The 22,111-nt window shown below is 39.3% G+C and overlaps 5 protein-coding genes across 6 annotated transcripts; 4 read left to right on the top strand and 1 right to left on the bottom strand.

The window, feature by feature from the left end:
• The first annotated feature begins 4,024 nt into the window (after positions 1-4,024).
• LOC126622138 (SWI/SNF complex subunit SWI3B-like) lies at positions 4,025-5,968 on the top strand. The gene is made up of 2 exons (XM_050290792.1): positions 4,025-4,700; positions 4,946-5,968. The coding sequence occupies exons 1-2, from the start codon at positions 4,098-4,100 to the stop codon at positions 5,786-5,788; spliced, it is 1,446 nt and encodes a 481-aa protein (XP_050146749.1). The 5' UTR covers positions 4,025-4,097; the 3' UTR covers positions 5,789-5,968.
• Positions 5,837-8,626, bottom strand: LOC126622137 (UPF0051 protein ABCI8, chloroplastic-like). 2 transcript variants are annotated; one of them, XM_050290789.1, is made up of 2 exons: positions 7,114-8,625; positions 5,837-6,314 (listed from the first exon to the last, which is right to left on the bottom strand). In XM_050290789.1, exons 1-2 carry the CDS (start codon positions 8,539-8,541, stop codon positions 6,096-6,098), a joined length of 1,647 nt encoding a protein of 548 aa, XP_050146746.1. In that variant the 5' UTR covers positions 8,542-8,625; the 3' UTR covers positions 5,837-6,095. The 2 variants fall into 2 exon arrangements, with proteins under 2 accessions (XP_050146746.1, XP_050146748.1); XM_050290791.1 differs by having other exon boundaries at positions 6,233-6,462; positions 7,114-8,626.
• An 850-nt stretch (positions 8,627-9,476) lies between these two features.
• On the top strand, positions 9,477-14,604 carry LOC126624258 (uncharacterized). The gene is made up of 2 exons (XM_050293287.1): positions 9,477-9,643; positions 13,090-14,604. Exon 2 carries the CDS (start codon positions 13,121-13,123, stop codon positions 14,558-14,560), a length of 1,440 nt encoding a protein of 479 aa, XP_050149244.1. The 5' UTR covers positions 9,477-9,643; positions 13,090-13,120; the 3' UTR covers positions 14,561-14,604.
• Positions 14,605-15,549: 945 nt separating this feature from the next.
• On the top strand, positions 15,550-18,199 carry LOC126624257 (uncharacterized). Its single transcript, XM_050293286.1, has 2 exons — positions 15,550-15,742; positions 15,835-18,199. Exon 2 carries the CDS (start codon positions 16,080-16,082, stop codon positions 17,976-17,978), a length of 1,899 nt encoding a protein of 632 aa, XP_050149243.1. The 5' UTR covers positions 15,550-15,742; positions 15,835-16,079; the 3' UTR covers positions 17,979-18,199.
• Positions 18,200-19,066: 867 nt separating this feature from the next.
• On the top strand, positions 19,067-20,160 carry LOC126624264 (15.4 kDa class V heat shock protein-like). The gene is made up of 2 exons (XM_050293294.1): positions 19,067-19,366; positions 19,689-20,160. The coding sequence occupies exons 1-2, from the start codon at positions 19,231-19,233 to the stop codon at positions 19,961-19,963; spliced, it is 411 nt and encodes a 136-aa protein (XP_050149251.1). The 5' UTR covers positions 19,067-19,230; the 3' UTR covers positions 19,964-20,160.
• The last annotated feature ends 1,951 nt before the right edge of the window (positions 20,161-22,111 follow it).

The following is a 22,111-nucleotide window of genomic DNA, read 5'->3' as shown; positions in this document are numbered from 1 at the left end:
CGGCCACAAACCTTAGTGCATCAGCAATAGCAGAGTCATTGACTCTTTTACGGTCCGGTTGAGATTATTAAAAATAAAAATAAAATAAAAAAAAATAAAAAAACTCTCATAAGACATAACTTTAGCTTTGTTTAGTATTTTGAAATGTCGATGAGGCATTTTCATCAAACATGTCCATCAATAGTTGTTCTTAATCAATTGATGCATAAGTCTCTAGTATAGTCAGAATGACATCTAATTAATCAAAAGTCTGTGATTATTATTAGTTGAGATGAAGAGAAATTAAAAACATATTGATTCAAGTCATTTGAACTCATTAACCTGACCTTGTCTCCATTACTACTTATCGGTAATTGTTCTTGCCCACTCAAGTTTCAAATCTCTAGGTGATCAATCTCGTATATTTTTTCTAATCCAAATGAAAAAAGATTAAGTGAGATTATTTATTTGACAATAATTACGTGCGAGACACCTACCATTCAAAGGAGGGTAGGTGCCTCCGGCGATCCCTCTTTCACCAAATTTGTTGGTAATAATGAAAGTAAACGAAAAAAGATAGCAAGAGGACCAGGCCAAGACTCGCATAATATTTAATCTACTATTACATTTGTCTTAATTTTGAATAATAAAATCCAAACATGACTGTATAATAATTCATGGTAGACCGTCTCTGCAAACATAAGCAAGCACACCGCCAAATTAAGAAATGAAAGAGTGATGCAGGCTGGCCGTCATGGGATCATTGGGAGGTGAGATCTCTCAAGTCAACATGAGGCTTGCCATGTTTCAAACAGACAAAAACCTCCACCGGCCGTGAAGGATCTTTCAAAATTTAATATACATAATAATTGCAATTAAAATATGCAAAAAAAAAAAAAAAAAAAGTTTAGTCAAAGCAGAGTGAGGAGGACATACAGACATGTTGGCTTTCAAGTCAACCTCCACCGGCTTCAGCCTGACAAATACAAGAGTGATAGTTGTGATTTTTGGGAAGAGTTCCTCATCGGATCTCTCCCACCGAATCCACCTAATCTATTAATCCGGATTCTTGAAATTTGATTCAACGGTTACAAACAGGAGATGAGGCATTTTAAAAGTTATAATAATTTTAGTTATTTGATCAAATTTCAAGGGTCAAAATTAATGAATTGGCTTTGGTGGGAGCGATCTAGAGAGGATCTCTTCCCATGATTTTTAAACTCGAAGCTATGCAGTATTATAGTTTAGTCGTATTTTTATGGATGAGGATCCTTTTTAGATTCTCTTTGTGAAGATCTTGAGGATCGTTTCATCAGAAATCGGTCTATTCATTGTACATCATATGATCAGTTTTCGCCAGGTACTGTTTGTATTCAATTTTAAATAAAAAAATTCAGAATGATTTCTAATCGTAGGATGACAGATGAATGAACATGATGAAGTGATACCTAGGATCCTCACAAAGAAGATCCATATAGGATCCTATTACGTATTTATATATATATATATATATGTTCAAGAAGTTTTGATTCGACTCATGAAAATAGTAATTTTGATTTTTAATTATTACGGTTGAGTTATTGTATGATTTAGATCAAACCTCCTTCTTAATAAAGTGATGCATAAAAAAATTATATCAAAGAGTCGTGTTCCAGCCTCTTATCCCTACGTCCGAATCTCTCTCTGCATAAATTAGAATAGATTAAATTATTGTCTTGTAAAATGAATCAAAGCTGTAAATATATACACATGTGACGAGAAGATGAAGACGTTTTCATCAATTAATTGAGAGAATAGTAAGAGACCATGCTTGCATTTGGTAATTGACATCACACAGACATCTAACTAAGATTCGTGTTCAAATTATTTGGTTCAGTTTAATATGTCACTCCTCCCCAATTAATTTCTCATTCTTCAAATGGATTAGCACGAAACAACAGATCAAATCAATATTTTCAGTTCCGTGTGGACTAAGCATTCAATTATTTCATATAAAAATATTTATAATTATTTTCCAAAAAAAAAAAAAAAACTGGTTATTTTTGTTTTCAATTTTCTGAGTTTGTTCTGTTTTTCTCATTCTTAAATGTGATATTCACAACAAGTGTTTAAATAACATACTAATGTAATTGTTTAACTTTGTGTTTGAAAAGAATTTAATCAAATTGAGTACTTTCATATATTTTTACAATCCAAGCTACTCAATAACCTAAAGAGAATTCGAAATTAAGTACAAAAAAACGAGTACACTACTGTAACAATTTATTTAAGTTCTAACTTTATTTCAAGTGAAACCCCCAACTCTTCGTAGGCCAAGTCACTCCACGCCTTGGTGGCCAGTTGCAGTACTCTTCAAGGAGGGCGAGGCACAGACTATCTGGATCCGAGAGATGCCCATTGACAAGGTTTACTAAGACTAAACTCTCCCCTTTGTTCTTCACGTTGGAAGTGTGTTACCTTATGAGCACACTTTTTGTTTCCTCTAGCTAGAACTGTAATTTCACTTCAATCAGTGTGACAACCAACTATAAATACACAACAAGTTCTACCATTTTAGATAGTAATACTTGTCACAGTTGTCGACTTTATATAAGTATGGTGTTGGAGGAAATTAAAATATACTTTTGGATGATGGAAGAAATCAATCTACATGACAAAATTGTGTCTTGCTCTTTTTATCATATGCAGAAGCTTGTGAATTAATTCAGAAAATGCCACTATTGCAAAAGACGAGGACAACCAAAAAACACGACGAGAACAATCCTGGTGTCGACGCCACTAATGATGAGGTTGAGTCGAACTAAAAGCTGGATAGGAATGAGGATAGACGGAAGGAAACGATGAGAAGAGAACGAAGGTGGAATATTTACTAGAAGATGAATGTATGGATAAGATGTTAGAGGAATAAGAGGAGCCGGTCGAGTCAGTTTGAAACTATTGAGTTATAACGTATGGTAAAAGTTTCTATAGAGTCCTGACTTTACATGAAATTCGATATAAAAAATTTTGGAGTCTTTATATCACTTGTTATGTGGTTTAAATTAGACAATAATTGAATGTAGATTTTTCATTTTTGTATTATTGTATTTCCGGTTTGGAAATAACTGTCAATTCTAATAAGGGGGGAAAGAGTGGTGCTATCCACACACATATTTTGACCACCACACACCTTTTGTTAACTTATGTTATTTGATTTTCTTCAACTCATTTGTTCATACGGCCGAAAATTAAAAAGGGTGTCTGAGAAGTAAAAAAAGTAAGCAATTAGAATTCTTCTCTCCATCCAAAAGTAAATAACTTCTTTTTTTTTTTTAAATTTCCAAAAGCTAAACCTATAGATTGGGTCGGGTTGGGCTGAGCTTAAGAAGTCAAGGCTTAAACCCTAGTCGATTCTAAATTTTTGGGCTCTAGTAATTAAATGGCCGGACCAGCCCATAACATAAAAAATAAGGCTAAGCTCCGGCAGGCCAGTCGGGTCTCGACTCTGTTTACAGGCCTACCAAAAGCACTTAAAATTTAGGGCTTATTGTATTTTAAACACTTCCTAGTTTATGTTGATTTTCAAATAGATCACAAGATTTCAATTTTCTCACATTCCACTTTAAAATTTTGAAATTGTACAAATATACATCTCTTGTCTCTTTAAATTTCTATTCGTTCGTTAAATTGATGAGTTTTCTTTGTCAATGTAGTGCAAATTGTACATATACGTTAGCTCATAAAAGATTTTCAAGCTTATCATATCATCAATTTAATAAATTATTATACAAGTAATCATACAAAAAACACATATTGATAAAATTTCGATACTTTAAAGTTCAATATGAAAAAATTAAACTTTGCGATCCATTTTAAAAATGAAACTTTAATGAAAAACTCTCGGTTCTGTTCACTTTAACAAAAAACCACATTTTTACTATAAAAAATCAATTATGGTATTATTCGCTTACAACTTTTTTATTATTTTCGTTAAAACTCAAAGTTTTTAAGTTTTTTTTTATTAATTTTCCTTTTTAAAAACATCTCAAACTTTGGGAGGTGTAAAATCAGTTAAACCTAAAATTTAATAGAAAACAGAAAAAGCCTAATTGGCTGAAACCTCAGATCCGCTAAATCCCATGGCTACCAAATCAGCGGCCCAAGACCTCTCCTCCTCCGACACCCCATCCAAACCCCCACCCACTCCTCTTCCGATCCCCGCCAATCCCGAGACTCCGACCACCGCCGCTCCCCGCCATCCTCAACCGCGTCCCACCTCCGACGCCGACGTCATCCACGTCCCCAGCTATTCCAGCTGGTTCTCGCCGGACCACATCCACCACTGCGAGGTCCGATTCCTCCCCGAGTTCTTCGATTCTCGGTCCCCTTCTAAAAACCCTAGCCTCTATAAGTACTACCGCAACACCATCGTCGCCCAATCCAGAGCCGTCAACCCTTCTCGGAAGCTCACCTTCACGGAGGCCCGCAAGTCTCTCGTCGGCGACGTCGGCTCCGTTCGGAGGGTTTTCGATTTCCTCGAGGCGTGGGGTTTGATCAATTACACTCCTTCCGCGCTCAACAAGCCCCTCAAGTGGGAGGACAAGGACAGCAGCAAGGCCGCCGGTGCTTCCTCTAATGGAGGCGCTGAATCCCCCGCCGGCGGTGCCAAGGAGAGCCCCAAGAAGAGGACCTGCAATGGCTGCAAGTCTGTTTGCAGCATTGCCTCCTTTGTTTCCGAAAAGGTCTGTTCTTGTCATTCTCTTGCTACCCTTACTTCATTTGGAATTGAATTTAAATACTTTGATGTAATTGTCCACGGTTTGAAATTCATAGGTTTCGTTTGGTCGTGTTCGAATTGATTAATTTAAGGAACATTTGATCTTGTTCGAATTGATTAGCTTCGATTTTGCTTTGCAATCCCATGAAGTGTTTTAGCTGATACTACGGTTTGCTGCAACTAAGGTTTTCAATTTGTTGTTGGGAACAGAATGACATGACTCTATGTGCAAGGTGCTATGTTCGCGGAAACTATCAGATCGGCATAAGTTCTTCCGATTTCAGGCGGGTTGAGATCAATGAAGAGATGGGGAGTGGCTGGGCTGATAAAGATACTCTGCATCTTCTAGAGGCCCTTATGCATTATGGCGACGACTGGAGGAAGGTTGCGCAACATGTCGGTAGAAGCGAGAAGGAATGTGTTGCTCATTTCCTCAAGATTCCTTTCGGTGAGGAATTTTCTGGCGAATTTTCTGACAATGCAGGTGATGCTGAATGTGGTTTGGAGGGTGATGGTGATGGTACAACACCGTCTCTAAGTAAAAGAATGCGTCTCACGCCTCTTGCGGATGCAAGCAACCCAATTATGGCTCAGGCGGCCTTTCTGTCAGCTCTAGCGGGCGTGCAGGTTGCAGAGGCTGCTGCTTCCGCTGCTGTAACAGCGCTGTGTGAGGCGGATTATGAAACAAGTAAAATGAGTGTTACATCTCTGGCTTCGAATGCAAGACAGCATGAAACTGATGCTGAATTAAACGGAGACGATAAAACTGACCCGGATGCACTGGGGGCAGCTTTTGTAGATGCGAATTCACAGCTTGAGAAGGAAGGGCTGGATGTGGGAAGAGCAATCTCCGGGATTACGGAGGTACAGATGAGAGAGATCCGAAAGAAGATTATCCGTTTCGAGGCGTTAGATTTGCAGATGGAGAAAGAGTGGGAACAACTGGAGCAAATGAAAAGCATGCTCTTTGTCGATCAGATGACACTTTTGTTAAGCAAAAGTTCCGCACCAAAAACCGCGGCGGCGGAGGAGAAGAATGTAAAAGCGGATTGATTTTCATCATTCGTGTAAGTTTCGTTGCCTCAATGCAAGTACGGCACCTTTGTTAACATGAATTCATAACAACAAATGTTAAGTGCAGCATCGTGTTCTATCTCAATATGTTACATTGTGTATTTCGACAGCAGAGGATGAACATTTACAACAAATATCTATGTACATATACTTTCCATATTCTAGCCATTTCACAACATAGCTATTAAGTTAAAACGGTTCTTGCAAACTACTCGGATTTTAAACCCGTTGACAAAAAGATCGAATTTCATCGTCTCGGCTTATTTGCCCAAACCAGTGCTGTTATCTAACCCACTGAATTTTCAAGCTTCAAGCCAATCAATTGGTTCACCTCAGACCCAAACTCGTCAGGGAGCTCGTTGAATACATCCCGGCAGAACCCGGATATCATAGCGGCCATGGCTTTCTCATACTCTATTCCCCTTTGCTGAAAGTAGAATAGCTGGTCTTCACCAATTTTCGAGGTACTGGCTTCGTGTTCAATTCGAGCTGTGGGATTCTTTACCTGTTAAACACACGATTGTGAAGCAATAAATGAGTACTCCATTATAGTTCCACATTCTGCGGGCGCTAACTGGACAAAAGCCAAACAGCGTATTGGGACGGAATTGAAGTTGAAATCAATGCAAAACAGCCAAATCAAGATTCAAATCCTCCAATTGACAAACACAAGAATTATACGTGTTAATGCCATTGAACACCGAAATTATGGCCATTGAATGCCATTATCAGCCCAAAAGTATAAATTGGAGCAAGACAAGGACCGAAAAACTTCAGAATTCTCAAACCTACCTAGAACAGATTAGATTTTCACCAGATAAAGAAAGTCTTGAATGTACTGAAAATAGTTCGAACGCCTACTGCAATAAAGTCATGCCTAAGTAGCTCATATTTGTTAGTCATGCATGATGACAGTTGCATATCAGTGTGTCTAATCCATAACCTCGGTAACAAACTAGAAAGTAACCTATATATGAACATCAGGCTCTTGATGCCTCCCACGGGTGTTCCCTTTTCAAATTGATATAACTACAGTGGCTTCTTTAAGGAGTCGAAGGATGCATCATATGAAGTACAGACCATCCAAACAAAATGCATTTGGCACAAGAATGGAGGGACACGGTTAAGCAGAAGGGCAGAGTAACACAAAGTAATGCATGAAAGCAATCCAATGAAGGATCAATTAAAACAAATCATCACTCTTAATAACCACCACGCTAAGGCCAGTCTGTGTTATAAAATTAAAAACCAATGTACGTGATCTTATGCCAAAAACAAAAATAGATAAGATCACATGAAGTTACCTGGATGTATGGGTAGGTGTTGGCAGCCGCCGTATCTCCAATAAGCATTGAATCACACTGTGAGGAATTTTTAGCATTCTCTGCCTTGGATTGAACCTGAACAAGGCCCCGATAACAGTTCCTTGAATTCCCAGTTGATATGCCCTTTGAAATAATTCTACTTCTTGTATTTTTGCCCTTGTGTATCATCTTTGTACCTGTGTCTGCCTGCTGATAATTATTAGTCAAAGCTACTGAGTAGAACTCGCCCACAGAATCATCGCCCTCCAAAACAACACTCGGATATTTCCAAGTAATGGCAGACCCTGTCTCCACCTGGGTCCAAGATATTTTCGAGCGAGCCCCAGCACAAAGCCCTCGCTTGGTAACGAAATTATAAATCCCGCCCTTCCCTTGCTCATCTCCGGCATACCAATTCTGCACCGTGGAGTACTTAATTTCAGCCCCTTCACCACAATACAACTCTACCACTGCAGCATGAAGCTGGTTTGTATCATAAGACGGTGCAGTACACCCCTCCAAATACTCCACAAAACTCCTATCATCAGCCACTATCAAAGTCCTCTCAAACTGCCCCGTCTCCAATGCATTTATCCGAAAATAAGTTGAAATTTGCATCGGGCACTTAGTGTCCTTTGGTATATAACAAAAGGATCCATCACTAAACACCGCAGAGTTCAAAGCAGCATAATAGTTATCCCCAGTAGGCACCACTCTACCCAAAAACTTCTTAACTAAATCAGGGTACTCCCTAATTGCCTCCGATATCGAACAAAAGATCACACCTTTCTCCTCCAAGGCCTTCCTATGTGTGGTGGCTATCGACACACTATCAAGAACTGCGTCCACCGCAACATTAGCCAATCGATTCTGCTCATTCAACGGCACTCCCAACCTATCAAAGTACTTAAGAAGTTCCGGGTCCGCCTCATCGAGGCTATTCAATGCGGGCTTCTTCTTAGGGGCCGAGAAATAACACATATCTTGAAAATTAATTGCAGGGTATCGATTATCAGACCATTGGGGCTCCTTCATAGTCAAAAACTTCTCAAAAGCATTCAACCTAAATTCAAGCATCCAATCAGGCTCGCCTTTCAGCGACGAAATCAACTCAATCGTCTCCCTAGAAAGCCCTTTCGGAATCGAAAACGAATCTATATCTATATTAAACCCGAATTTCTTATCGTACTCGCGATTGCGAAGAAATTCCTCAATCGAAAGCTTACCTGAAGTGCTCGGATCGGATTCAACCGTTTTCGGCTCGTACCCGACATCTGCGCGGACCCGGAAGACCCTTTTCGGAGAGGTTTTCTGACCCGAAAACTTCAAGGAATCGAGCTTCGGGTGAAACCCTTTCGGGAACTTGGGCGGTTCTGAAGCAGCTTGGGGAGAGAAGCTGGAGATTCCGTTGGCTAGCAGAGACGCCATGGTTTCTGTGGCTCAGGAGCTTCAGAGAAAGTCAATTGGAGAGATGGAAGTAAAAAAACTGTGGTTGTGGCATTCAATTCGTGGCCATAGACTTCATAGCCGTGTCGTGTGCAACACACGTACCTCTTTTACCCTTTCGGTCGGCTCTTCGCTACTGCGATGGTGAAACATTGTTTTTGTGGTACAAAAATTTGAATCAGCTCAATTTGATTCTCGTCAAAAGTAAATTCGAATTAAATAATTATAGATAGTTCATTATAAAAAGATAGTAACAAAATCTTCATTTTATTAGGGTTGCATTGAAAATTCCCGAAAAAATAACATTCTTCCACTTTTCAAGGTCATTTTCGTACTAAAAAAATGTTGCTCACTCTCCTTTACCATTTAGTATAGATAATATCGAGTGTCTAAATAAAAGGTTTAAATGTTAAAACGGTCCCTATATTTTATCCTACCGGTCAATTTGGTCTCCGTAATTTTAATTTGGCCAAATTAGTTTCTGTGTTTACCTTGGTTAGCTAATCCTCGAAAATCCATCAAATGACCGTTAAAATTGACATGTGCATTGCACGTGAGATGGTCATTGTCGATCATGATCTTGCGTGGGTTTAATGAGTATACAGTGAAGTGACATTTATGTCCTCTCACGTGCAAGACACCCTCCAATTTTTAACAGTCCTTTAACGAATTGTTTAGGATTGGCTAACGAAGGTAAACACAGAGATTAACTTAGCCAAATTGAAAATACGGGTACCAAATTGACTGATAGGATAAAACATATGGATGATTTTGACATTTAAGCCTTTTAAAACACAAGAATAATTAGAGAAATTTGGCCCATTAACAAAGAATTAACAAACTAATAACTCGTGCATGGTGCGCGAGTATTCCGGGTGTTTGAGTTTAAAGCCAACACCCGGGTCTACCGAATCTGACACCCAAACAAAACTTTAACTCGGGCCCAAAATTAAAGCGGCCCAATAATAAGAGAGAGAAATAAAATAAACCGACAGAGAAATTGATTTTCCCACCTTTGCCGCGGATTTGGATTTCCTTGATTTGACACCGCCTCTCGTTTCCTCGCCGTCGCCGGCCGCCGCATGTAAGTGCCTCTTCCTCCTCTGTCGACATTGCGGTGATTACAATTCTGCCGGCGTTGCATCGTTGTTTTAATTTCTTTAAATTCGTCACTGAAAAATATTACTATAATTTGATGGAGGTAGCATTAGGGTTTTGATCTGATGAACCAGAGAGAATTTTTCATATATTTGTGAAATTACATTATTTTAATAATTTTTTTAATTTGGTTCGAGTGAGATGAGTTTTGGAGTGGACAATAATGACTGTTTGTTTCCATAAAAAAATGTTTTGTATTTATTTTATTTTTTCAAAGATTGAATCTTTTTTTAATAAACTCTAATCTGCGGGGTGATTCGAACTTAGGTGCAAGGGGGCGGGCACACTCTGCTCAGACCAACTGGCCTAACCCATATCAGCTAATGCTTTTTTGGGTTCATATTTGTTCTGCTTTTGGGTTTATTATTACTACATCAAGGTTTCTGTAACATGGGACACTCTGCATACAATATTAGAGTTTAAACGTTTTATGAATGAGAATGTATGATACATAAATGGAGAAACAAGAACGTAGCGGTGAGAACGAAGAAAACATTGAGAGATAAGGAAATTCTGACATCTTATTAGCTTACTTTATTGCAGTGCACAAAATCAAGCCATGATAGTATCATTTACTGTATTTTGTTCAACTCTTGTTTTTGCAACAATGTAAGAATTTAATTCCATTCATGGGAAACTATTTATCGATAGTTTCTTCATAAGAGGAAAGTGTTGGTTAGTAAGTGTTACAAGTGGAAGGTTGCAGGGAAGTCGGTTTATCATCTATTATTACATTCTCATTTAGCCTAGGAGTTATGGAGTTGTATGTTATAATTTGGTAGTTTAATTAGATTATGTCAGGACATGATCACAACTTTCTTTTATAACAGTGGCATAGCTTTGTGGGGAAATCTGATAAGGTTGTAATCTGTGTTATGTGGTGCATATGTTTCGGAGGAACACAAAAGCTTTTGCTGCTTTAGGTCATTCATTGATGGAATTGGGGTCATTTGTTGAGTTGGCTTTTGATTGGTCAAATTCTTTGGTAATTTTAGTTGGTTTTTGTCTTTTTTTTAATATCTTGAATGCTGCTTGTATGCTAGGTTAGTGTTTTTATTGAATCTATCTTACAACATAAAGTATCGAACTATGAGATCCTATAATAGTCTCTTAAACCTCTTTAATGCTTCAGCGTCTTTGGGGAAGCGATTGTGCAAACTCTTAAATCTTAGCATTATCATCTTGGCAGATTCTTATGACCAAATAAAGAAATGAAGGACATGGTTATGATTGAAGTGGCCAAGTTACTCTTTCTGTCTCTCTCCTTTCTTGGTCTTTCTTTGTGTCTAAACATTTGTTCAGAAGATTCTAAACTTTCAATACCTCCCTCAGAACTCAATATCATCAATTATTGTATAAAACTAGGATGGTTCTATACATGCATGAAACCATATCTTATCTTTAATTCGTATACTTAAGTAGAGCTATAAGTGGAGCTTCCATTGCTTCTGTGTTGAGCCTGAAGTTTAGGGTGTCCAGAAAGGAAAGTTGGACTTACTCTTTATTGAAATTCCCACGGGTATGAACTAGGAAATAACTCTACTTGGAAATTCCAAAGGTTAACATGATAGGGAGTGGGGGTGAGGGGTGTTTGGACTGTGCGTTTAGGAGGACATTCCTGCTCCTAAGGTTTCAATGGATTGGGCTACGATGAGTTTGGAGTAACCAAAATTTGGACTACTTTACAGGCCTGACATAGCGTTTTTCCCTAGCTCCCGGCCCAAATTTATAGATGGTTATTTTTCTGTTTAGGTAAAATTGTTACTGGCTTGACATAACGTTTTTCTCTTTTTCTCCACCACTGCTCCCCACTCTCTCTTCTTTATCTATCCATTAAAGATTCTAATTTAGCACAAGCGTGAAAGAGTCTAGACCTACTACTCAATCCTTCATTCCGGTCAGAGAACTCTTCTATTCCGTGGACGTAGCCAATCTGGGTGAACCACGTACATCTTGTGTTTGCTTTCCTATCTCTATCCATTTATATACTTATCCACACTAATGACCGGAGCAATCTAGCGAAGATCACAAAAAACGATCGTTTTCGCTACCTAGGATCTATCTTGCAAGAGAACGGAGAATTAGATGGAGATCTCAACCATAGAATACGAGCTGGATGGAAAGAGTGCATCCGGCGTGTTGTGTGACCGTCGTAGGCCACTGAAGCTCAAGGGAAAATTTTATAGGACGGCAATAAGGCTAGCGATGTTGTATGGCACAGAATGTTGGGTGGTGAAGCATCAACACGTACACAAAATGGGTGTAGCGGAGATGAGGGTGCTTCGTGGGATGTGTGGGCACACGAGAAATGATAAGATTGGGAATGAGGATATCCGAGGTAAAGTAGGAGTAGCCGAAATTGTAGGAAATATGAGAGAAAATCGGCTCCGGTGATTTTGAACATGTGCAAAGAAGGCCGACTGACGCTCCGGTTCGAAGATGTGACTACGGGACAGAGGTTCAGGGCCGAAGGGGTAGAGGAAGACCTAGGACAACTTTGGAAGAGACTCTAAGAAAAGACTTAGAGTACTTGGATCTAACGGAGGACATGACACAAAACCGAGCGCAATGGCGTTCTAGGATTCATATAGCCGACCCCACTTAGTGGGAAAAGGCTTTGTTGTTGTTGTTGTTGTTGTTGTTTTTCTTTGTACATAATCAAGAGGTCGCACTTGGTGCGATGGCAAGTGCCTTCGCCCATGAGCGGTAGGTCTCGGGTTCGAGACTTGGGAGTAGCCTCTCCATAAATGGGGGTAAGGCTAGCCGACATTCACCTCTCCCAGACCCTGCGTAAAGCGGGAGTCTTGTGCACTGGGTACGACCTTTATTTTCTTTGTACATAATCAGTGGAGAACTAATGATTCAAAGATTTCTATCTGAGTTTTATTTCTTTCAAGTTAGACCTCCTCAGCACTGATCTTTCATTGTGATTTTTTTATTAGACTAATTGTTAATTGCATGACCTTTGTACTTGATATATTTGTAATTTGATTGAGGTGTAACAGTGTAGGTGGAGATCTGAACCTCCTGAGAGATTTGTATGTGATCTTTTGCAGATTAGACTCTTTTAGCATTTTCCTGAGTGTGATTTCAGATTTAAATGAATTGGATTTGAGCGAGATATTTGTTTGTTATTGTTTTTAAATTTAAACTTCTGCTTCTAAGTTGATTGAGCTAAAACAATTGCATGAACCTTAAACTTTTGATATATTTGTAAATTGTTTAAGGTATATAGCAGTATAGGTGTCGATCTTAAGATCGAGAGATCTATCTGTGGTCTTTTACAATATTATATTAGTCATACTCACGTTTTATAAGGTTTCAAGTTACCATGTGTTAGGAAAGATTCTGAAATTACGTTTTTCGTTGCAGGGGAAAACTTTAAAACGTGAAATCTGTCAGCATGAATCAACAGAGTCAAGGAACGGGCTCTTTATCTTCACCAGACCCCCCTATGAAGCGAAAACGTGGACGTCCACGTAAGGATGAGAACTTGGCTCCGGCAGAGAGTCCAACTGTGATGCCAGGAGCTGACAGTTTGAAGAAAACCAAACAGAGTGCAAGTGCAAGTGATGATGTTGAGAATGAAATGGTAGGCCAGGTAGTCACTGGCGTGATTGAAGGGGCATTTGATGCTGGATATCTTCTGAATGTTAGGGTCGGAGACACTGACACTCAGCTGAGGGGTGTTGTATTCCTACAGGAGAAAATCACTCCCATTACACCAGCAAATGACATTGCTCCGCATATTAGGATGTGCAAAAGAAGAGAAATTCCCCTACCGCCTCTCAACCCACAATCTCAGCGTCATGAGTCTGCCCGCCCATCAGAACAAAGTAATAGGCAACCTGTTGATGTGAAACCCCAAATACCTACAGTTCCTAACCAAACTCAATCCTCTGTCCCTCGGTCTGGAATCCCGGAGTCAATTGAAAACAAATCTTTCCTTTTTGTGATTCCTCCAGTTAATTTGCCAAAGAATGATGCAGGCCTGCCCTTGGGAAGAAAAGTCCTGTCACAACAATTTCCGGAACCTGGAACTGATAGCCAATCTGCCCCTGCGATGCCAAAGCCAGAGCATAATAATGTTGCTGAACAGGAGAAAGTGTTGGAGGAAGTTGAAGCTGCCACAGTAATGGAAGGGCCAAATGGTGTTGAGGCCAATAAAGCATCAAAAACAGAAACAACAGCTGAACCAATTGCTGACATACCAGGCGTTGAACCTGTGTGGAAGGCTCCTGAAATTCAAACTCAGGCTGTGGGTTCTGAAAAGAGTACATCATTTGCTGAGAGCTTTGGACTTGAACTCAACCAAAGGCCTGTATTTGCTGAACCCTCAGCAATGACTGTCATGCCAGTTGGTGAACTCAACCAAACACCTGCATCTGCTGAACCCGGAGCAATTTCTGTCATGCCAGTCGTTGAAACTGAAGTTAAGGATCATCAAATTCAAGCTCAGGCTGTGGATTCTGAAAATGAAAAGAGCGCATTGGGTCATGATGGTGCAAAGAGCCCAAATCTCGAGCTCAACCAAACTCCTATATTTGCCGAACCTGCCTCTGTCGCCGTCATAACAGGCATTGAAACCCTATGTAAGGATTCTCAAATCCAACCTCCAGATTTCGGTCCTGAAAATAGTTCATTGCTTCATGATGCGGTCAAGAGCCTGGACGTAGAACTCAACCAAACTCCTTTTGCTGCACCTGTTACTATGCCATCCGTATCAAAGATTGCTGCAGAAGGATCTATTCCTCTAGGAACTGCTGAACCTCAAATCCCTTCTGATGGCATTAGCAGCGTGGAGTGTGACGTCGAAGATGTCATTCCATCTGCGCAATCGTAGATCCATGTGGCAACGTCAATGATTTAAGTTTTTCGTATGAGAACGAAACAGTTAATAGTGTTAAGAGTTTTTTTTCCTTTAGTAGTTGACATCTGAGGATGATTTTTAGTATCAGTTTATTTTAATTTGTACCTTTCGGATATTGTTGGTAACTATTTACAATTGCAACGTATGATGCTTGTACCAATTCTGAAGACAGAGTATAGCAGCAGGCCCAGCGTATGAAAAACCATGACAAACAATTTATTTAGAAGAATTACCTTCAAAAGTCATCATCAGTGGCAGAGCCAGCATGTGGCCATTGACATATGTTGGCAACAATTGATAAGTTTCTATTTAGTGCTTGATGAAATGGTCTAATGAAGGTTTTTTTTTTTCTTGTCAAAATCATGATCCCATTATAATACTAACTCCGTCATTGGTCATATATATCCAACACACCACTAATAGTCCACAAAATGAGACAACAAAAATCAATCAAGAGAAAAATCTAAATTTAACACAGCATAATGAGTTAGATAGTCAAGCATTGTCATAACAGATGCAAAAACCACTGCATTCGATTTAATATCAACGAATCATGTGTCAGTACAACTCTCGATACACACGGTCACACACATTGGTGGAGTGACTTGACTGCCCTAGTGAAGCTTTTATCTCATCAATCAAAGGGCAAAAAGTGAGTAATTGTGACTTTCATGTAGTAATGTGAAATTTCAGCAAATGAAAAGGGATCCTCCGGATCCCTTCATCATAATCTATCAAGTTTGGAAATCCAGGTTATTAAAATTTGATTCAACGGCTATAAATAGAGGCTCACTTTAAAAATCATAATAACTTTAACCGTTGAATCAAATTTCAATAATCCGAATATCCGAACTTGATGGATTAGAAGAAAGAGATCCGGAACCAAATACTTGCGCCAATACAGTAATACAGTAATTAAGCCTATTTTCATATGAGCCCGACAATGGTGAATACTGGTTTGACGAATGAAAACCATGAAACGACAACACAGATGGCCCCAACAGTAAATTTTTTATTAATTTTCGGAGTCGATGGATTTCAGCTTCGCGAGTTGCGAGTGTTTGCCAACACAAAAGCTTCAAATTCCTCAATCTCCTGCAGTGCTCTGGATCTGAGCACCCAAAAGAGAGAACTAAAGTCTCCAACTTTTTACTGGTACGGATCACTAATATTTTCATTCATCAAGTTCTATAAATTCGTTTGATCCCCATTTGTTTAAATTTAATTGGGATTTTCGTGTAATTTAGTAGTCGTTGAAGTGAATTATCACACCTCCCCTACATTGGATTCTGTAGAGTTTCTGGGCTTTCTGTGTTGTTAGCAATATATATGAACGAACGGAAGCCTTCGGGAAATTTTGGATTTCATTGGATATGATCGATTTTTACATGAAGCAAAGAAAAGGGTAGTCATTTTTTTGATTGGATTTTTACTGGTGTGATCAAGGAGTTGGTTAGATCTTTGCACTGGGTTGGTGAAATCGAAATTCGAAATGGATTTGCATTTGAAGAACTTGTTTGATAGATTCCAGGAGCAATTTGGGTCCGGTCCGGGCCTTGGTCCCGGATCAGGGACATGTCTTATGAAGGTAGAAAGCATTGCTCCAAATTTTATTAAGTCCATTTTTAAAGCTTCAGCAGCTTTGTACAGGACTGATCCCTGGAAAAGATTGTGTCCCGGGCATATTTTTGGTGTCCGGGTTGGGAGAGATGCAGATTGGTCTGGCAAGAAACAGCCTTTTCCTTGTGTTCAATTCGTTGGAGGGGATGGCGGCGATATAGGGTTTCACATGTTTCGATCTCAAAGTGATGCCAAGAAGATGACAGGCTCGAGGGAGACAGTTCAGGTGCCCAATGTTGAGCTTTTACGGGTCACATATGAACGCGAGGCATTGATGTTTCCCTCGAATAGGAAAATGATCAAATCTTTGTCGCTGGAAGTGTCAGGGAGTGATCGCTTCCCTGTCATTGATGTTGCCAGATGCACGTCATCGGGGAGTCTTACGTTTAGGCATCCGAGTTCTGAAGAGCTTAGGTTTGTGTATGCATTCATGAAAGCCATAGCTCTGGTGCACCCATTGCTGCAGGAAGACAAAGAAGGCTGTCCAAAGTGGTCGAGGTTAATGTACTTTGAACCATTTATTGAGACCGTTGATGTTCAATGGCCACAAGAAATGGCCAAGGGTTATGATCTTGTTGCAGTTACTATCTCACACCCACCTGGCCAGGCATACGAAGAAAAGGCTAGTTCAACAGCTAGTTCTACCCCAACGAAATATGCAGAACTATCAAAAGAGGAGACTTTTGTTGAAGTAAGAGTCTACCCAAATGGCAGCTTGAAGCAGTGTGCAGCATGTGAGAAGGAAGTCCACTGTGAACAGGCTCTCTCTTGTGGACAATGTAAGGCAGTGGTTTACTGCAGTTCTGTCTGCCAGAAACAGCATACGAAAGAAACGCATAAGAGCATATGCGGTCTTTACAAGGCTATGATGGAAAGGGAAGAAGAGCTTGCGATGAACATTTTTGTATTTGCATGTGATGCTGACCAACCTTGTAAATGGCTCGAATCACTGGGCATCCATCAGAAAGGCATGTGGAGGAGAAAGTGCAGTTGCTATTCTCACTGCCCTTTCGGTCTTCTTCCTGTTAAAGGTGGACTCTGGGATTCTTGGGGAGGGCTAGACGATGAAGAGTTTCCACGCGACTCATCTTTTCAACATCATGTAAGAGCTGATATGTCAAGTCCAATCCTCCTCTCTGGTTGGTCAGAATACTACAACCTTCGGTCACTGCCTTTGTCAAGCCCGGTTGCTGACATCCTCTCCCACCCTTTGACGGTTTACTACATATTGACAACTCTCAACATCAGCTCGAAGAACTTACTGCAGAAGGGCAAGGAGGTGATTGTTCACTACCTAGGGCCAGAGGGAGAGTTGGATTGGATGCCGGCATTTGCAGAGGTTGGTCATTTGCTCAATGGATTGGGGAACGTGCAAATCATTATGGTAGGTTCTGAAGTTCCAACAAATTTGTCGGGGACAACTTCAGGGATCGGTAGCAGAGTGAGGGTGAATCTTGTCAGGGGTGTTTACCAGGAGGAAGCCTCCTACCTCCCTCCTCCCCATGTCATTGTTGCACTGAACTGTGGGTTGGATAGCTATGCAAATTGGGGTGGAGCTCTTAATTCAATCAAGTCCATGGGCGTCCCAGCATTCTTCACCGATCAATCTGAACTCTCGTGCGCAAACGGGAAACAGGTTCTACGAAGTGCTGGACTCCATATCACACATCCTGTGACGCCAAATCCTTTCCGCTCGCCGGTGAAACATCACGTGCCTTCTAGCAATCTTCCTTCTTACAGCAATGGTTTTGTGTTCGGAGTAAATACATGAGTTGGTAACCATGAAATTTCAAGATTCAATCTGAATTCTCCTGTCATGAATGGTTGTATTTTTGGCATTACATTTTTTGTCCACTTGAATTGTAATCGCAACCTTATTGCATATCTCGACTTGGTATTACAAATCCACTCGTGTGATAAACATGTATCTATTCATTACGATTATATCCAAAGTTTTTAACATATCAGTAACATTGTTTATCCTTATTACAACACGTGAATTAACATATTCGGTGTATTTTATATTTGTGATCTTCGACTATATTTAAAATTCATGACATGTAGATCACGTTGTCCATTATTCCAACTTCAATCTACATGGCAGTCAACATAAATCCTCCTCAAAAATGCGAGGCTTGCCTTTCAAGTAGCTATTTTGCCATCCATTTGACATTAGGCATTTTAAAGGTAAGTACTTTATAAAACTAGATAATAAGCACTTTTAAATAGCACCATATACACCACAAGATAAAAACTTTGAGCAACTTACCAAAGATAGAAAAGTTTTTAAGTCTAAATACGATTCAGTACACCAAGTGTCTTAATATAAGTAGTTAAAAAAAAATCAAGCATCCAACTACTTGTATTATGGCCACTCACTACTACGGTCTAGTGGTATTATTCTTTACTTGTAAATGAGAGGTCTTAAGTTCAAATCTCGTGGATGTCGAATTCGATACCAAAATTAAATTGCTCATTGTGTGACTTAGCCGAACTTCCCCTCCCTTTAGTGTAAGACATATCGTTGTACTAAAAAAAAATCTATTTGTATTATGACACTTGATATACCAAGTCGTATTTATGAAACAATATCAAAATTGACAACTAAAAGTAAACCTACCCCTAGTCCAAGTATGCCCATAACCCCAACTTGGCCACTAGGTCCTATATAAAAGCTGGATCTCTTCTACCAAGGCTACTAGATCAAGTGATTTGGACCTTTGAAATTTTATTCAACGGTCAAAAATTATTATAGCTTTTAAGAGGTTAAAACAGGTAGACCGTTGAATAAAATTTCAAAAATCCGGATCATTTGATCCGATGACCTTGGTGGAATAGATCCAGAGAGGATCTCTTCTCATAAGAGCCAACAAACCACCTACCTTTCCCTCCCTATTAAGCCACCTCCTCCGACCTCATTCATCCCATTTTAGGATTGCAGACTTTTAACTTTCTGCAAAAGCACTTCCTCTCGTTGGCTCAAAAGAACTTCCTTCTGTTGGCTTTTGTAAATTAAAGCAGCAATGGAGATCCCAGCCTTCCACCATTACCAATATTTCTTCCCTTCTCACCTCATCTACCCATATCATTTGGCACCAGAAAACTATTTGCACTGGACTGAGACCCCTGTTTCTCACATTTTCTCCGTTGACCTCCCCGGTAATTTTAACTCTCCCTCTTAGTTTATGAGAGAAACTTACCTACATGCATGCCGGATTGTGGCCACATCCCAAGCGAATCACATACTGTCACGTTGTTTTAACCGTCTAACGTGACAGTTTGAGATTCGCTTGAGATATCACAACAGTGGCATCCACTTTGTATGAAGGGAAGTTGTTCATACTTTGACAACTTACCAATTTATTATTCCACCCAATTTTTCTTTCTGTTGGTTTTTTGTTTTGTCTCTCTTTTCGGAAAGTGATTTTCGTGCACTCTTTTTTTTATAAAATAAGGGTTGTTACATGTGACATATGAGCAGGTGTGAGGAAAGAGGAGATAAAAGTACAAGTGGAGGACTCAGCATACCTTATAATTCGAACACAGACGATTGAGGAGGAGGAGTCCACAGAGCAGCCTAGCAGGACCTTCATGAGGAAGTTCCGGATTCCGGGTCAGGCCGATATCGAACGGATTTCAGCCAGATACGAAGCCGGAGTGTTGACGGTCACCGTGCCGAGATCTTTGAGGAGGGCTTTCTTCATTGAGCCAACTGATGTGCCAGAGAGGCTTCAAGTTCTTGCAAGGGCTGCTTAATTTCAAATAAGATTAATTAACGATAATATAATTTAGTTGTTGGGATTTTAATTTTTTTTTCTTTTAATTATTCTAAGCATTGGTGGATTGTGCTTGATTTGAGTTGTCACATTATTGCACAAATGTTTAGACTATGTTCTGTTGGTTTATCTTTAATTTCTTGCCATTTGAAGTTATGTTTAATGATGTTTTATTTATTTGGTTTTTGCCTAAATTTTTTTTGGTTTGCTACAAATTGGATTTGGTCGAATGATGAGTTACTATATCATTTTGAGCCAAGTCCCACTTCGTTACCGGTTTAGGTGAAACTTCGACTATCGTGTTTTTATTACAAATGATATTAGATTACGAGAAATGTTATAAAGGTTTTGTTAAAAGTGAGACTATTTATAGATTATTTGTCATCTTATATTTTAACGCAATGTTTTATAATATCGACGCTAAAATTGACTTAAATTGTAAGGTCTTTGCTTTTTGTCTCAACCCACCAAGATTCAAATCTCGTTGTTAGCAGTCTTCGTTGATGCACAATCTGTCATACGTAAATTCATATTTGTGACGACTGATAATTAGGTGCCCCTATAAACTCTTTCGGCTCGAAGCTATGCGAATGCCTTTAACAAAAAAAAGAGAGAAAATGTGCAAGTCACGAGAAGAAAAGACGGTTCATGGGATTCTGTGTTGGGGTCAAGTAATGGGACAAGGATTGTCTGCCCTCCACTTTTGGTGCCCTCCACTTTTGGTGCCCTTTCCGTGCCCTCTTGTTTTGTGTGGTCACGGTTAAGCCACGTTAACATTTTATATTGTTTTTTTATATATATAATAAGACAAAAATGAATAGTAATATAAAATGTTGACGTGGTTTAACCGTGACTACACAATCAGGAGGGCACGGGAGGGCACCGGAAGTGAAAGGCAGACAATCCTTGTCCCAATTAATGTGGGTAAATATTTTCCAAAATCTAATCTCTTGGGAAGGACCACAAGATTAATTGCCTTCAAATTGACAACTGAAAAGGACTTGGACGATATAGTGATCGCGCTGTCTCGTCCAATTACCTCAAACCTCAATATTTAGTTGTCGTTGTGTTGTTTACCATACCGACAAATAATCGGAAAATCGTTATGTCTTTAAAAAAAAAAATTTAAATGCACAATGCATAAATTGAAAAGAAAAACTCTAATTACAAGAAGAATGTTTTCAATTTTATTATTTAAAAAAAAAAGATAAAAAGTTAACGTTGAGAGAAGTCGTTATCTATGTGCTAAAGTTAAAACAAACAAAATTTATGTTGTTAGTATGAGATAAGGAGTTTTTGGATGAATACTCTCGAAATGTGGACGATCAACCCTAAAAAATTCGATGGCTTCCATAAAACAAAAGCTAAAATTTAAAAACTGCATTTTGTTCGTTCTTCTTCGTCCCTTCTTTCCTCCTCAATTTCCAATCAATTTTATTAAAAAATTATAAAAAATAAAAACGAAAAAATTATCAAACGAAACTCATCACATGCATTCCCGTCCGTCAAGATTCAATTTGAGGGGGCATCAACCACTATGTAATCATGACCCCAACGGCCGAGATGTAACTCCAGCAAATTGTCGTGTCCGCATTAAATCCTAACCAACCAAAGTAACTTTTTACACATTGTGGTTGTGGAACTCACAAGTTGCCCTACCACTAGTCGCACGTGATTCACATAACCGAATAACCAAACCGACCCTAACGTCGTTCAACGCCCAAAGAAGCCCAATGGACATCGAGCCCAATAACAGAGAAGCAGGAACACCATAAAGAATGCTAATTACCAAGGGTTCGTTTGAATTTGAAAATAATTGAAAACGCTTTTGGTGAAAATATTTTTAGAAAAAATATTTAGTAAATCTTGAAAAAGCATTTGAAGTGCTTCTTGGAAGAAGCACATAGCTGGTGATTCTTCTAAGAAGCACTTCAAGTGCTTTTGGAACTCAAAAACATTTTCTCTACAGGCGCTTTAAGTCATTTTCAAATCACTTTTAAACAAGCCCTAAATATTTAGTTTAATTACGGTTTTGAGCTTTTGGAACCCGACCTAACTATTGACAAAATTAAAAAAAATCCAACAGCCACTTAATACTACAATCTAGTGATATTCCTCTTTACTTGTA

The sequence above is a fragment of the Malus sylvestris genome, chromosome 5 (genome assembly GCF_916048215.2).
Source record: "Malus sylvestris chromosome 5, drMalSylv7.2, whole genome shotgun sequence".
NCBI lineage: Eukaryota > Viridiplantae > Streptophyta > Magnoliopsida > Rosales > Rosaceae > Malus > Malus sylvestris.
This window is presented reverse-complemented; position numbering and strand designations above follow the sequence as displayed.

Excerpts from the sequence above, each read along its gene's own strand:
- LOC126622138 (XM_050290792.1), top strand. The coding sequence starts at position 4,098 with ATGGCTACCAAATCAGCGGCCCAAGACCTCTCCTCCTCCGACACCCCA. Across the intron at positions 4,701-4,945 it reads CCTCCTTTGTTTCCGAAAAG|AATGACATGACTCTATGTGC; the intron begins GTCTGTTCTTGT and ends TGTTGGGAACAG.
- LOC126622137 (XM_050290789.1), bottom strand. The coding sequence starts at position 8,541 with ATGGCGTCTCTGCTAGCCAACGGAATCTCCAGCTTCTCTCCCCAAGCT. Across the intron at positions 6,315-7,113 it reads ACACCTACCCATACATCCAG|GTAAAGAATCCCACAGCTCG; the intron begins GTAACTTCATGT and ends TGTGTTTAACAG.
- LOC126624258 (XM_050293287.1), top strand. The coding sequence starts at position 13,121 with ATGAATCAACAGAGTCAAGGAACGGGCTCTTTATCTTCACCAGACCCC.
- LOC126624257 (XM_050293286.1), top strand. The coding sequence starts at position 16,080 with ATGGATTTGCATTTGAAGAACTTGTTTGATAGATTCCAGGAGCAATTT.
- LOC126624264 (XM_050293294.1), top strand. The coding sequence starts at position 19,231 with ATGGAGATCCCAGCCTTCCACCATTACCAATATTTCTTCCCTTCTCAC. Across the intron at positions 19,367-19,688 it reads TTTCTCCGTTGACCTCCCCG|GTGTGAGGAAAGAGGAGATA; the intron begins GTAATTTTAACT and ends ACATATGAGCAG.